At 34.3% G+C, this 15,764-nt stretch overlaps 1 protein-coding gene across 10 annotated transcripts in view; it reads right to left on the reverse strand.

The window, feature by feature from the left end:
* The window catches only part of LOC110034112 (MMS19 nucleotide excision repair protein homolog), a 93,556-nt gene that overhangs the window by 61,973 nt on the left and 15,819 nt on the right, over positions 1-15,764 (reverse strand). For 9 of the 10 annotated variants that reach the window (XR_002295021.1, XR_002295020.1, XM_020738381.1 and 6 more), the window contains 4 exons: positions 11,433-11,519; positions 10,571-11,324; positions 6,618-6,994; positions 6,435-6,508 (listed from right to left, as the gene is read on the reverse strand). Coding sequence is in view for 8 of the 10 variants with exons in the window: in XM_020738381.1 (XP_020594040.1) it covers positions 6,435-6,508; positions 6,618-6,994; positions 10,571-11,324; positions 11,433-11,519 (1,292 nt within the window). In the remaining 2 variants the exon portion in view is untranslated. The remainder of the gene's footprint in view (positions 1-6,434; positions 6,509-6,617; positions 6,995-10,570; positions 11,325-11,432; positions 11,520-15,764) is intronic. The other variant, XM_020738379.1, reaches the window with a different exon arrangement.

Below are 15,764 nucleotides of genomic sequence, written 5' to 3' on the forward strand. Positions count from 1 at the left end.
TATATAAATGGTGATTTTCGTCGTCTGCTCTGTTAGGGTTTCGCAAGATAATAATTTTCGTCGTTTGCTTCTTTGATTCAGTCGCACTCGAAGGAAAAGGGGCACGTATCTCATTGACTATGTTTCAACCTTCGTCTACTGCGTTCATCGTCTCTGAGCTTCCGTCGTTTTCGCATCTTCAGTTTCATCTGCTTCCACGCCGAGCTTCGGTCGTTTTGAGTCTTCGCGTCTTCTGCTTCATTTGTTGCGACATTCGCCTACCACGTTTGCGTGTCTCAACTTTCGTCTTCGCGTCTTCTGCTTTGTTTGTTTTCTCCTAATTCGTTCGCGTCTCTCAACTTTCGTCTTCGCGTCTTCTGCTTCGTTTGCTTTCGTCTACTTCGTTCGCGTCTCTCAACTTTCGGCGTCGTAGCAGGTTCTGGTTTCGGAATTCCTCTTTCACTACTTCGATGGGTGCGCTCCCTCCTTTTTCGGAACCCAACAAAGCCTCCTTCGCCCACGTGTTAGGTAACCATCTGGCGGAGTCGGTTGTTGTCTTCCCGTCGAGTTATAAAGAATGTCGTGATGGCACAGATGACTGTCCCTTTGTTAAGAAAGCGAGTAGGAAGAGTGGGAAAGCAGCTCTCTTTTTCTCTGATTTAGAAATTTCAACTTTGGCTGAGAAATGCAAATTCGCTCTCATCAGAAAATTTCAATTGGGGCACCCCTCAAAGGAAGTTATCAGAAAAAATTTTAAAGATCTCAAACTAGTAGAAAAGTGGAAAGTGGGACTTCTTGATGGGAGGCACGTGTTGAATCAGTTAACCATAACTGAAGACTACGCTTCGATTTTCTTTAGAATATATCTTAACATTGCAAGAAAGTCAATGAAGTTGCTCAAGTGGTCTCTTGATTTTGACTCAAACCACGAACCTCCCACTGTATCATTATGGTTTAGTTTATTTGGTCTCAAGCTTCATCTATTTAATCATCAAGTTATCTACTCTATTGGGGTCATAGTTGGGAATCCTATAAAGCTAGATCTACCCACCTTCAATCAAACTAGACTTTTTGTTGCTAGAATACTTGTGGACAGAGATATCACTTTACCTGATATTACAGAAGTAAGTTTGGGCACAACATATAAAGGATATTGGCAACAAATTGTCATGGAACATAGAGCATTTTATTGTACCAATTGTAAGATGTTTGGGCATACCCTTGACAAATGTCACAGGCTCCACCCTAACTTGAAACCTAAAACTCAATTGCATAAAGATGTCTCTAACCCACTACTCTAGACACATCAACTCCACCTGTGGAGAAAAATACCACAAGTCAAGAGTTGGTGTCTGGTTTAATTGCCCTTGTGAAAGAGCCTTTGAGGCATGCTCCTTTGTCCTTGAAGGGGATTGCTCCCTTATTATACCTCCTATAGAACCTCACTTGGTAGTGGATGAGTAGACATTGCCTCAGGGTGAGCTCTCAATCGAAGATTCACAAATAAAACAGGTGGGACAAACACTAGTAGATCAATGGCAAGTTTACAAATCTAGGAAGAAGAAAAAAGGGATGCTAGAACTCAAGAATTTTCAGGGCAACTGTTTTATAGTTTCGGGCGAAAGCCCACATCTCAGCTTGGTGTTGGACTCTCCCTAGAACCAAGGAGAGGGGAAGTGATAAATCCACTCACCATGAATAGAAGTATTTTGATTTTTTTTTAGTATACGAGTATTTTGAAGTCTCTTTTTGAGTAAGTTGTACCCACACACTAAAACATTTGCATCTTCCCGTTTACATCAATGAATTTACCTTTGTATATATATATATATATATATATCTGTGTGTGTGTGTGTCTATTATTAAAATGATAAACTTAAGTGTTTCTTAATCGAGCACTAAAGAAAGTTTAGGGTTTTCCTTTTATAAGAATTTAATAATAATTTTGATTACAATAATTAAATTTTGAAGTTTAAAATTGAAATTCTAATTAAAATAGAGCGATACAACAATAATTCATAATTAAATTAAAACACAATTAAGTAAAGTGATAAATGTATATTTTATATTTTTTAGATGATAAATTGATAAAAGTAATACATGTTAAGAGCAAGCAGATCATCTATCTTCGATGTACTTGCATTCTTTTGCTATGCTAATATTTTGTTTCTTCTCGAGCAAATATATTTATTGTTATTGCAATAATACTGCATATCTATGGTTCTAATGAATTTTATCCATATTGTAAGAATGCCGCGTATGCTCAAATTTGTATAATTTATCATTGATTCAATAATATTGACTACTATGCAAATAAAAATCAAATATTCATTATTAGAAAGTAATACTTTTATAGTGTACTTGTATGTGCATGACTGACTATGATGGAATCACTCATTTATGGTACTAGTGAAAGAACATTAAGATACTCATACACGTATATGGAAAAAGATATTAAAATTTAAGAATCTTAATTGGTATCAATTTTTAGATTGTGTTCATGTGAAGGTTGTACAAATATAAAATGATATTGATATTTTATTGATATAGTAGGATTTTTTGAATATCATCAAATACTTATATTGATTTATTAAATGCTTAACTGACATGCATACTAATTTTTTTCCCTTGTATTACTCTAGTTTATGAGTATGAGTATTCACTACTTGTTTAGTTTATTGTTATTTTAAACTAAATTTTCAGGTTAATTAAGTGATTAAAAAATAAACGATATAAGAGAATATTTATACAAGACGCGGACAAATAGTAATGAGATAAATTTGTGGCACTTTCAATTATAAATAGTTAGTTATAGAAATTAATTATGAAAAAATTTAATTCTCGTCGTCCAATCATCTATTCCCGTCTTATTTAAAACTTCAAGCATCGGGTTGGGTCGTGACAACACATTTCATGATGTACAACTTTACATGTCTGCATTGCAAAACTTGTTATGCACCACATCACAAGCTCTTCTAAATGGCATTCTAAGTACATCCCAATGTACCACTTTTAATGTGCCACTCAGCATGATTTTTATTCATAAGGTCACACATTTCAAGATAGATTCTTTTGTACATTTTTAAACTGCAAGCTTGCTCTCTACTTATTTGGATGGGTTCAACTCTCTAATATTTGGCTTGGCTTAGATTCTTGAATTCCCTCTTGTTCAATATCTAATTTCTTGCATTATTTGCAACTCTATTCCTAACTAATAACTTACTTCTTTTCGTAACTTCCACCTATACTTCCAATCATGATTTACAAACTTTTAAGTCATGGCATGCAGCTTCATTGTTATGGCATTCTCTAGTTGATTTTTCTGAGGGAAATTTAGCAATTCTTTAGGATGGGGCATCCCAACCCCATCTTCTAAGATTACAATTTGAAGGGACTTGTTGATTATAAACAGAGGTTAATGTGTATATTTCGCTTTCATTCTGCATTGATTTCCATTTTGTTCCGCTGTTAGATGAGAATATTTCTACGATGTTGCCAATGGAGACTATAAAATTTCCAAGGAAAGTTATCTCCATATACCAAATGTGAGATCATATTATTATTTGGTGACTTCTATCATTAACTCTATCACTCTTCTTTATTTTTATTAATTTATTAGCTGGCTTGATGGAAAATTTTAAATTTTAAAAGAACATGCAATTTCTTGATGATCATGAAAATCCATGCAAGATTTGTATTTCACGGCTATGTAAATTTCGTATATTTTTATTTTCATCTTAAAGAAAAAATAGTGGTCTAAAAAAACGATGCTTATTGTAAATTAGACCTTGTGAATATAATTTTGTACATCTCATTTTTAAATAAATATCAAGAAATCATAGGCTTTAAGACAATGCACTATTTCCGTTCAGCATTATATATAATCTATTTACATTCATTCATATTGGCAATTACAAAAGGTTCTAACTTTAGTTTACAAACATTTTTTCCACAATTTTTGCCGATGCTATGTGTTCGAAACCCTTTTCCGTCCTCTGCCTTTCATATTATTAATTTTTGTGGCATATTGGCCTATTTTCCTTCCATTGCAAATTCCCACATCAAATAAACCTATTTCCATGGCCTTAATTTCAATAGACTTCTCCCACCTTCTCAAGAAAAATCATCAGTCATTATCAAATGTTTCTTAATTTATAATGTTTATATCTCAACATTCTCAAATATGTTATAATGGCCCTAGCCTTCAACGAATTCTTTGTTACTCAATACTACGACCAATAAATTATAGCCCACATGATTACATATTTACAACATTTAGCCTTAAGACTCAAAATATTTCTCTTAATAACTAAAAATTTTGATGCATTTGTACATTTAACCACCGATTGGAAACTCTAGAAAACAAAAAAACCATCACCTGTATTTTAATTCTTTTATACAATAGATCCAAGGCACTTCAGCTAAACGAATTAAAGTATTAATTTATCTTATGACATTAATGGCAAATCAAGATCAATGCAAATACAATAAAATTTTTCATAATATATTCCATCTTTGTTCAGATAAACCTATCCTCAACTCTCCAAACTTCGCTTAATTGTTCCAACTCACAAATAAACAGATCCGATATATTGGAACTATATCATCTACAAATAGCATATATCAATAAAGTATTCTAAGTATCATTTAATAAGCCTCAAAAAATAATAAAATTATATGTGAACTTAATGTTAATCTATGCCATAGCTCTCCTAATATTGAAATTTTTTTAGTTATTGCATGACAAGGTATCTAGCACTAGTTGTTTTTCATTCATTAAATATTTAGCATGAGCATAGCAATGATAATGATGATGATCATAACTAGAATGAGAGCATATTTAAAAGTTGACAACAAAGAATTGGGAAAAGCACAATGAAGATGAACTTTTTGACATAACTATTTTCTCTTTAATTCCTACCATGCTAATTCTAGGAGTAATAAATCATGTTACTTTTATAAATCAAAAAAAACTAAGTGAAGGATCTTCCCTTTCACCATATACTTTTTCACATAGCATAAAATCACATGCAAAGTAGATTTTCTAAATAAAACCAAACTAATTCTAAAAATCATGCAGGAAATAAAAAAATCATTTTCTTAATATTGATGTAAGTTTTCTCACCTGTCATTCTAATCTATACACCCATTGGGTCAAGCTATTACTCCTTATAATTTCTCAACTATAATTCTCACAATGATAGGTACTTAATTCTTTATGATAGGTCAAAAATTTTTACTCTCAAATTATCTTGCATTATATTAAACTTTAAAAATTTGTGAAGTTTAACCTAAATAAAGTATCTCGTCCATAAATTAATGGCTTCCTACGTACTGATGTTAAAATCAAAAACATAAAAACCAAATATGACAAAAAAAAAATTATGCTGCCTACTAAACTTTTCTTTAAGCGTAATTATCTTTATAGAAACTAAACAAAACAATTGGATAATATGCAAAACGTTTTAGAAGCATCATATCTAGCAATTTTTTCATCATAAAAATCCAATGCCATATTCTCATTACCCTAAAAGATTAGCATACTGATTTAAGTTTTTTTATAATCTTGCACCTTTAAAATATGACAGGATTAAGTGACCTAGCAATCAATATGCAACTAGTGTGGTTAAAAGTACACTTTAAGAGTAAAGCAAAGTGATGCATTGGTCGTCTGTATCTCTTGGCTATAAGGTGCAAACTGATAACAAAGCATGAATTTTTTACCACTTCACCACATCACATTGTAGCACTGCACACTTAGCTCCAACTCCAAATGAATTTCTGGTTTAGATTATATGATTCCGTTTAGCATTTGCTAAAAATTAGGCAAAAATATCTGCTTCTCCTCATTGTTTATTCTAATCATTGAACCGTTGCTCATTAGTTCTATGTTCTCTACCCAAGAATGCCTCTTAATGCCTCATTTTAATATTCTCTCTCGCTTCACACTACATCAACCTCTTGGTCTCTATTTGCTAAACAAATCTTAGGATTAATCTTGTTTTTTAATTATCACGACACATCACATCATAATCTACATATTAATTATCTTTTTCTTTAAATTATCATAATTGAACGTATCCATCAGTATACTCATTATTGATTGTCATTATATTTGCTGAAAATTATTACCTAATAAGATTTAATATTGGCTAATTAAATGATTATTGCATGTAGGTAATATATGCAGATATGATCAACTAATGGATGCTCTAGGTAAAGCTTCACATTTTGCGCATTAAAGGAAATATTTTGGCATTGTGAGCACTTAGTGCTCTGAAAATGTTGTATAGAGTCCGTACTTAATTCAATGTGACAAGATGTTTTTCTTTCTACAAAAATAAACTAATGATGTGAAACAAAGAACAAAGTTTTCAAAGGGCATCTTTTCTTTATTGTACCAAAAGGCATCTAACCATGATAATAAACCAACAAATAGATAGGAACATGCATACCATGGAAGAACCTTAATGCAGTAACAATCAAGCAAAAGAGATAAATCCTTGGCAGATTTAGAACTTCCATCAACCTGTGAAGAAGACCGATAAATTCTCATTATCAAGCAATTGACACAACACTATGAGTAGTAAGATTAGAAAAAACTTAATCTAATGAAAAAATTATTAAAATGAACGTACACAAGCCCTCAAAAAGTTTGAAAGCATAGCTTCTTCAAGCCCTTGAATTACTGGTGAAATTAAATCCGGTGCACAAGTACCAATTTCGGAGATTGCCTCGAGTGTTAACGCAAGAGGTAACATAGGATCTCCATGAAGAAGCAAAACAAGCCTTCTAACAACAATTTCATCATAAACAATTTGCATATGAGAATCTTTAAACCTTGCAATGGAAGATCCAATCTGAACTAGTGACTTCAATGATAATTTCCATAAGAACGAATTTTCAGATCTGCCAATGATAATTAATATAAAAACTTCTAAGATGTCTTCAAATGATTTCTTGGTTACAGGTGTGTATTTCCCTGCATATGTTGCAAGGGCTTGCAACCCCTTCACTGCATGAGTGAACAATTGCATGTATCAAAACATAGCGCTCGAGCCATTAGCTACAAACCAAGCTTAGCAACAGAAGAAAGAACTGCATTCATGTTAAAAAGAATCATTTCGGCAGTCATAACTGTTAACTTGTCATAACCATTCATAAATGAACTGATACTAGGTCTTCTTTAAGATACAAATATGGATCAAATAGAATATAACTACTGAGAGCAAGTAGAATGCCTTGTAAGTAATTTATGGAAGGATCTCATATCCAAAACACTTATTAAATTATCATTCTTTACGCAGATTCAAAATTACTCGCTATATTTAAAGAGTTTCTAATCTCGTATAGTTTTTCACAAAAAAATATCAATTCCCACTTTTTTATTGAGGATTTAGCATGTTTGTGGTCTGTTTTGATTTATTCATCTTCTCTGGTATTGCCAACTCATACACTAAAGCTAATTATAAAGTTCAAAAAGAAACCACATCCTTGATAGGTAAACAATATGACTTGTAGGAATTACTATTATCACTATTGTGGTATCAACTTTCTTGTTTGGTGGAGAGGAGATGGACCATGGAGCCAAATGTAACACCCAAATTTTGAAAAATCGGCCAAGTTCGGTAAATTCTAGAAGTAACCCAAAATTTTTAACCTTCCGGAATTTAATCGAAACAAACTTATTAAATTTTATGCTTGAAATCGAGCAATTCGATATAAAACACCATGCATGAACAATGAATGGATTGGGAGATATAAATTGTTAAGGTTATAAGTTCAATTAATTTAATTAAATTTTAATTAAATCCTAAATTTTCTCCTTAATCACTGTGCAATTGTAGCCAACCAAGATTCCTTCGCCTTTTATTCTTTCGATCGTCGAATAGGTCCATCCAGAGCTCTGATTTCCTCTCATTTGCCTAACTTCTCTCCCAACCTTTCCCTCTCATTTATTCTTTCGATCTGTCGAATAGGTCCATCCCGAAGCACATCTTTATAAAACAAGTATCCATCCACTTTTGACAAAACATCAGCTATAGTTGCTTGTGAATGGGTATCCTCACGAACTAAGTCTTGAGCAATCAAATCTTTAACTGACTTGTTCCGCTTCTCGTACTCATCCGAGTGTATCTGATAAACAAGTATATAAGGAGGATTCAATTCTGGGACAAGTTCTATGGTCTGATGAGCAACTCTAACTAACAACTGCTCTGGAGAGGCTTCTTCTTCTCTGAAAGAACCTAGATCCCACTGTAGGATGATCTTTTGCCCAAAAATCCTGAAGCGATTTCGAATGTTATGATTCAACCGTCCTGTCTGATCATATGTTGATGAGAACACTGTTGAACTAAATTTAATACCCAAATAGTGGTTCATCCATCCTGCCTGATCATCTATTGATAGGAACAGAGTTGAACTGAATTTAATACACAAATAGCTCCCTATGGCCTCCCGGTAGCTCAAATCTTCTCATCTCTAATGTATGAGACCTCACTCATTAGGGTTAGCTCGTAAGGTAGGTTATGTATCAAAAAATTCTAACATCCTCTTATTTGAGCATGTGTTTAGTATCAGTTCCTCAAACTCATGGCTCTTTTGAACCATCAATGACAGTACTACTGATGCTCCTCTCAAAGCCTGCAAAAATGTCATTTTAAACACCATAATCTTATGCTCTACGTGAATGTCTATTACCTCGGACTCACCGGCTTCTAAAGCAACTACTATCAAATCAGTCGGAGTCTCTCTCCTAGGTTCAACTGGACTCGCTAGCATCTCGACGATTGGAAGTTGAGAATCATCTCTGAAATCTTCATCTTCCCTGGGTCACTTTTTATATCTCCAATCGCTCCCTAATCTGCAAGAGACAACATTCTCCAAGTTGTGCAATATGATTCGATATGCTCAAATCCATGACACTCAAAACATTTCATAGTTGAAACGAATTTGGGAATGCGGATCGGTTCTATCTATTCTCCACTCTAAACTAGTGCTCCTCAGTTGGGGTCGGCATGTATTTACTCTTAAGTGTACTCTTCCTGTAAGATCACGACGTTGAACTCTATAGATATGATGCGGTGATCATCCGATAATATTCTCTCCATTTTTGAAGCTAGTGGTTGCACATCATGTCCATAATGAACTGGTACGTACTGGTACTGCATCTCTTATTTCATCTGGGACCAAGTAAAAATCTCATATTTCGGCTAACAAAGGAGTTCAAATTTTACCATCAAAATAATGCACTCCTTTAACTTGTTAGTGGCTATTCTCACCAATCCATCCAGCAGGACATCCTAGTACTCAAATAAAAGTTCCACAATTTGAAACCGCTCGATAAACTCATCTAGAACCAAGTGGCAGTAAAAATGTGGCAAATCCACCATTATCTAAAAATCTTGGATTCTCAGATATCTCAAGTCAATTCCTCGAGGTAGAGACTCTTCATCTCTGAAATATCTAACAGGCACTTCCCCTTTGTATTTTCTAACAGGCACTTTATCTTTGTATACTCTGGCAGACACTTCATCTCTATAATCGACTAGAGTTTGGGTGATCTCTCTGAATGGTCTAATTTCCTCAAATTTATTGAGTCGTTGTAGCACTCAGCAGAGTTTTCGTTGTATCTCTTCTATGGTAAACTCCTAATTGGCGCTTGGCATTCATCTCGGCGGTGGAGTAGAGGTTTGAGGTTTGGGGTTTGGGTAAGTGGAAGAGGAAAAAATATTACGTCTGGAGCCCGGACGCAAGCTGTATCCTGACAATGACTGCGATGCACAGGAAGAAGCGAAGAAAACAAACAACCTCTGGTGAATCGCAGTCGTTGTCCGAATGTAGCTTGCGTTTGGACTCCAGACATAATATTTTTTCGTGGAAGAGGGTGTATAGGGATGATATATGGTGTAAGGATGGTGGTTTGAGTGGAAGAGGGACAGCAAGTCGCAGCTTCGCTCGCGGGTTGCAGCATCGTTCGCAGGACTCCCACATTGAGAGCAGGGGATGCTCCCAAGTCAGGTAAACAATGGGAGGAGACAATGGCCTTAATGAGCTCGACAGGACCATATTCTACTGGCTTCTATATTCCAATGGTCGATCATTGCACACTGATCAAATTTAATTGGGAACCAAAGTAAATTCTTCATAGAATGAAACATTAAGGAACAAAACGAAAGTAAATTAAATATTTGTTTATTAGAATTAAATCAGATAGGAAAAACTTGCTAGGTGTGACTCAGAAACAAGATTGGCCAAATGCACACAAAAAAGCTAAATTACATGGAGTTCCCAGAATTACAAGACCGGGTGAGGAGAACACATGCAGATAGACTTGAACCAGAGACATCTAAAATATAGTTGATGCACTTAACCATTGCTTCAAACTCACCCCTCGTACATAAGCTAAACCATGGAGGTGGAAAAGACACATCATGTTTAGAGAAACTTAAGTGCCATCAACACCGACCTCATAATTCAACAAAAGCTGAATTGTTGAGCAATGAACAAGTTCAAAGAGCATAAAAGTAAATACACGGTAAAACTCCAACTAAGTATAAGATCAGGAAACAGAAAATATGAGGAGTTTTACCACTGCACAGAACTAATTCATGCATGGAGTTAGAGTTTCCACCATCAGCAGTGTTTTCCTTGGGAATCATCAAAACTGATTTAAAAACAGAAGTTAAGGGACCAGAGAACTCTTGAATCAAATGACACCAGCAACCTTGCAATGAATCCATCTGCATGGATGACTCCCAGACTGTGGCTATCAAATCTCTGCTTGACGCAAGCAGTTCAGCACACAAATAAAGTGCCCCGTAGTTCAACTTTTGGGAAACTTTTTCAACAATGGAATCAGCAGAATGTTTAGACTTTCTCGAATTTATTCCAAGAATAACCATCAAACGTGGGAAAAATTCCTGAAACACTTTATTGCAGCAAAAAATGGAAGAATTTGCCATAACAAATAAGATACTACCAAGAGCATTTAGCTGAAAGTAATTTGTAGCTGAATTATCAGTATAGCTTCCCTCCATGGTGACAGAACAAAAACTTCTTTCAACATCATTATCATCCATAATCAGAGTCAAAAAATCATCATTATTAGAACAAGTAAATTGCAAAATAGTTGTTTTCAAAAAAATTAAAGCTTCACTAGCAATCTTGTGCTCATGGGAGTTGGTATCTCCACCCAAATTGAAATTTGTTGATGATAATATTTCAGCTTGAGGCGGACTGAGGATAACTTCTTTTAGTGCAAACCAAATTTTCAGGGCATGCTGCGTCATCCTTTCAGCTCCAAAGATTGGCAAACATTTGTTCAGATACTTCAAAGATTCAATCTGCAAGAAACTCAGGTAATCAATCAAGGAGGTTAACAGAAAGAAATTCAAGACATTAAATGTTGAAAGCATTAGGAGTGGAAGACATTAAAGAGATGAACGGCAAACCTTTGCTAATGGAAGAGAAGAAGAAAGTTTATCAAGAAGCAACGGAATGGCAAATGGTTCAAAATATGGAGTTGAACAGAAGGCATCCTGCATTGCAGAAAGGGTAACCGTAAGAAAATCAGCAGATGTTTCCGTGTGACACCAAACATAACTTGGATTGGTGGCATTTCCTAACGAAGGGGCATAAAACATAAGGCAAAAATCATCCAAAAAACTGAGGTATAGACCATTCACATAAGCTTAAGTTCTTAAAACACTTCATCTAGGCCCATCAAGTTACTTTCATCCTATTTGTAGATCTCTAGAGTAACCGTTTAGTTAATTTCTACCGGAATACCTTCAATACTCCTAAATTAATCCAATATCTATGGATACTTTGCCTTTGTTAGTCTTTAATGGCTGTTTTCCTAATCGCGTCCTGAATAACGCTGGTCAGCATCCTCAAGGTCATTGACAGTTTCAGCAAGGCTTCAGAGATGCAGATGAAGGCCTCCATAAACCCTAGCTGAATCAAGGTGCCCTTGAGAGCGTGACATGTCTTATGGATGAAACTAGGATTGGCAACTAAGGGAGGAGAGGATATGTCAAGGTCGGAAGGCAGTTATCATTAAGGTTGAGGGAGAGGGACTTTAAGACGAGGGGTGGCATGTTGGGAATCAATCATGAGAGTAGAGGAGGGGATGAAAACAGAGATGGAAGTAGAAGAGGATTGTAAGCTAGATAAAGACAAAGTGTTCTATTAGAGTGGTAATGGGACTAAGAGCCTGTTTGGGGCAACTTATTTGGTGCGGTGGCGTTTTGAAAAAGATAAGGTATTGCTTTTCATAAAGGGGGCCCGTTAAGGCCAGGTTGGTCTGCTTGGGTAAACTGCGTTTTGGCAGCTTATGCGTTTTGAAAATGCTGAAAACAGAGTTTTCACACCTGCAGTTTTCTAGCAGCGGTCCGGCTTTTCCAAAAAATAAAAATTTGTAATAGCCACCAATTGTAATAGCCACCGCACCTAGCTTATCAACAGATTATTTTTAATCAGCTTATCAGCAGATTATTCAATAAGTTGCAGCTGCCCCAAACAGACCCTAAATGGAGAAATGGATGTGAATGCGAAGGAAAAAAAGGATGCAGCCAAGGATGGAGCAAAAGGAACGAAGATAATGAGAGCTACGTGTAAATAGGCTATTTCTCACCGGAGAATGCTCATAAACTTCAAATGGAAGGTAATATGAAAGCATTTAAAATTGAAAATTAACGGAGAAACTACATTAAGGACCTATTGGCAGAAAGAATCTTGAAGAACCTAATTCAAGTGCTTTTAAAAGCATGATATATTAAGTGTAGTCCATATCTCAAGGATAAGAGTGTAATTAATCCTAAAAAAAATAGCAACTTTATCACAAAAGTACAATACCTACAAGACAAATGATTAAGGGCACTAGAAATTAGTGTTATCAAAGCCCAATGAGAAGAGAAAGGCTTCATTTTTGCTTCAAAGTGCAATGCGCAAATCGAAGCAGCGCAAATCAATTTTCATTGGCAATACTGAAGTCAATATCACTGCATGAAAGATGTTGATGAAAGTAATTGTGAAAAGTCATTATAGCGGCCACAATCTTCACTTATTTGTTGAAAGGATATGTGAACATATCTCATGAAATAACCTTATTTTTTCAAACCTCCAATGTCCTTTCAATAACACCACATAAAGATGAGTGTATCTTATTAAACAACTCATTTTTTTCCCAAACAATGTTATTACCTCTTTCAAAATCAGAAATGTGATATTTTGTATCGAAAAATAATTTCAGATGTCCTATTTATAACATATAATATTTCTCTATTAGAAGTACAATCATAAGTATTGTACAAAAAAAATTATTTAAATTATTTATACTCAAGCAAACCTGAAAGCAGCTTGGGAAAATTGCATTTATTATTTTTCATAGCAAATTTAAATAAACGACTATCATGTGCGTTGTATTCTCATCCAGTCATTACAAAGATGAAACATATATTGAAATCACATACAGCCATCACATTCTGTATTGATGAAACCATTTGTCGTCAATGTATCTGAATGTCATGCAAAGAGTGTGAGCGATGTATAAGTTATAATACTCATACATTAAGCATAATGCAGTTATAATAATTATTTTGTGTCTTTCTCAATCAATGTTATTTATTGTTGTTATTCTAAGAAAGCAAACACAATTAAATATCATGAATTAGAAATTGTTATATTAAAAAAAACCATAACACTAGTAACACATAACAATACATACAAAAAAATAATGAAAGATGGTAGTATTGATACATTAAAGTAACATCTCCTACACCCATATCAATCAAAATAAAAAAAAAAACATCAAAAATAACATAACACTCATACGTTCCAATTGTCATAAAAGTGACGTAAATTAGCTATCTTAAGCCAAGTAGCCATTGGCATAAAAAACTCTATCAGTGGGATCTTCTAACAACTTCACTGAATAGAAGTATGGTGACATATCTTCATAAATCTCTGCACTTTCTTCAAATACTTTCATAACTTATTGAATAGAAGTTGCATGTGGCGTGCTAGGCTCATTAATGCATGCAACAGTGATTTGACTTCTTAAAAAAACTGCACAATATTTATTTTTTTTTTCTCAGTTCTAAGACATTGGGAATGAATAATAGATCTAACTTTGTTAACGTTAGGATTAGACCTTTAATTGAGTCGGGTATTTGTTCAGATCTACATGCTCAACTATGTTTAATGTGCACTCTCTCGCTTGGTGTCCATACATGATCACCGATGGTCTCAACTCAACCAAACATTAAGTAAAACTTTTTTTCATGCTCAAGATCAAAATCACTAAACTTGAACTTCTTGGCAATTGGCACGATATACAATTTAATTGATAGTTGATAATTGATATAATTTAAATGACTTCAAAAAAATATAAATTTCTTGAAAGTTTAATAATTTTAACCTCCAACCACTCTCACCATTCTTCTAAAGCATCAGCACATCGCTTTATATAGGATCCCAGCCTAAGCATGTTGATCCTTGCGTTAACTCTTTTCATATTTTCAATCCATTTTTTATTAATCGCATTTGTTCTTCAATTACATTCTATGATATTCTCTTCCAGTACTTTCTTTAATTTTTTTAATAATGTTTATCATCTTTCTTTGTTAAAATATACCCAATTCTACTTCCTTTAACCAGATATTGCAAAAGATTTACTCAACATACTTTTCCCAAATAACAAACGATCCGTTTTCTTTTATCTTACTTGTCGCCACCACTAGCATGAAGAGAACTAATCGACATAAATTTTTACAAACAAAAAGTTGAACTCATGAAAACAAAAATTAACAAGGAAGCAATCCACAACTCCCCAACCCTTTCTCTATTTGGCACAAAATTGTTATAGACAAATTCATTATAAAGCCCAAGCCCCATAATTTGTTATGTATAACCAAGTGAATTCAACAAAGCAATCCAAAGGTCAACTAACCATTTATTCACATGGCACAAATGTGTCAAAAACCAACTTCAATATAAAGCCCGACCATAAAAATTCAAATAATCTAGAATGGCAAAAACTTACACATAGCAAAATCTGTTCAAGTGAAATCAATAACTAGCAAGATAATAGAAAATAAACATTTGAAAGCCCACAGCTAGCAAGATAACAGAAAAAAATAACTGAAAACCCACAGCTAGCAAGATAACAGAAAATAAACATCTGAATTCTAGCATAACAGTATACCTTGAGTTATTTTTTTTTTCCAAACTCAATTAGAACTAGGCCCATACTTTTTAATCATTTCAATTTAGATCATTTTCATACATACAACTAAGGGTTGCGCAAGATATACCATGGCTAAGGATCCATGAAAGTTTAATTAGAGTGAAACCATGGAACACGGGTGAGCGATAGCGGCGTAAAAAGGACAGTACGTTTAATTAAACGAACCTACGCCTTGAAAGGCAAGCTGGTGAAGCTCAACAGAACCACAAAATAATTTTTAAAAGTGTCATAACATATATATAACAATCACCACTAGCATATCATCTTGAATACATGTTTTCAAATACCATTTGCCACACACATCTATGGAAAAAAGCTCAGTCAAAAAAGTAATGAACCAATTGAAGCATCCAAATAGCGTAGTGTTACAAAGTATTGATTGAACCAACAGAACCTTATTTTAAAATTCTCATAATCGACTCAACCAAGCTTAACAAGAATTAGCAAATACATAGACTACATGGTTGAAACCACTCCATGGAAAAGCCTTGCATAGTTCAAGAGCACTTGCACATGTATTAGCAACATTGCATAC

Source organism: Phalaenopsis equestris, unplaced genomic scaffold (assembly GCF_001263595.1).
Source record: "Phalaenopsis equestris unplaced genomic scaffold, ASM126359v1 Scaffold001345, whole genome shotgun sequence".
Lineage (NCBI taxonomy): Eukaryota > Viridiplantae > Streptophyta > Magnoliopsida > Asparagales > Orchidaceae > Phalaenopsis > Phalaenopsis equestris.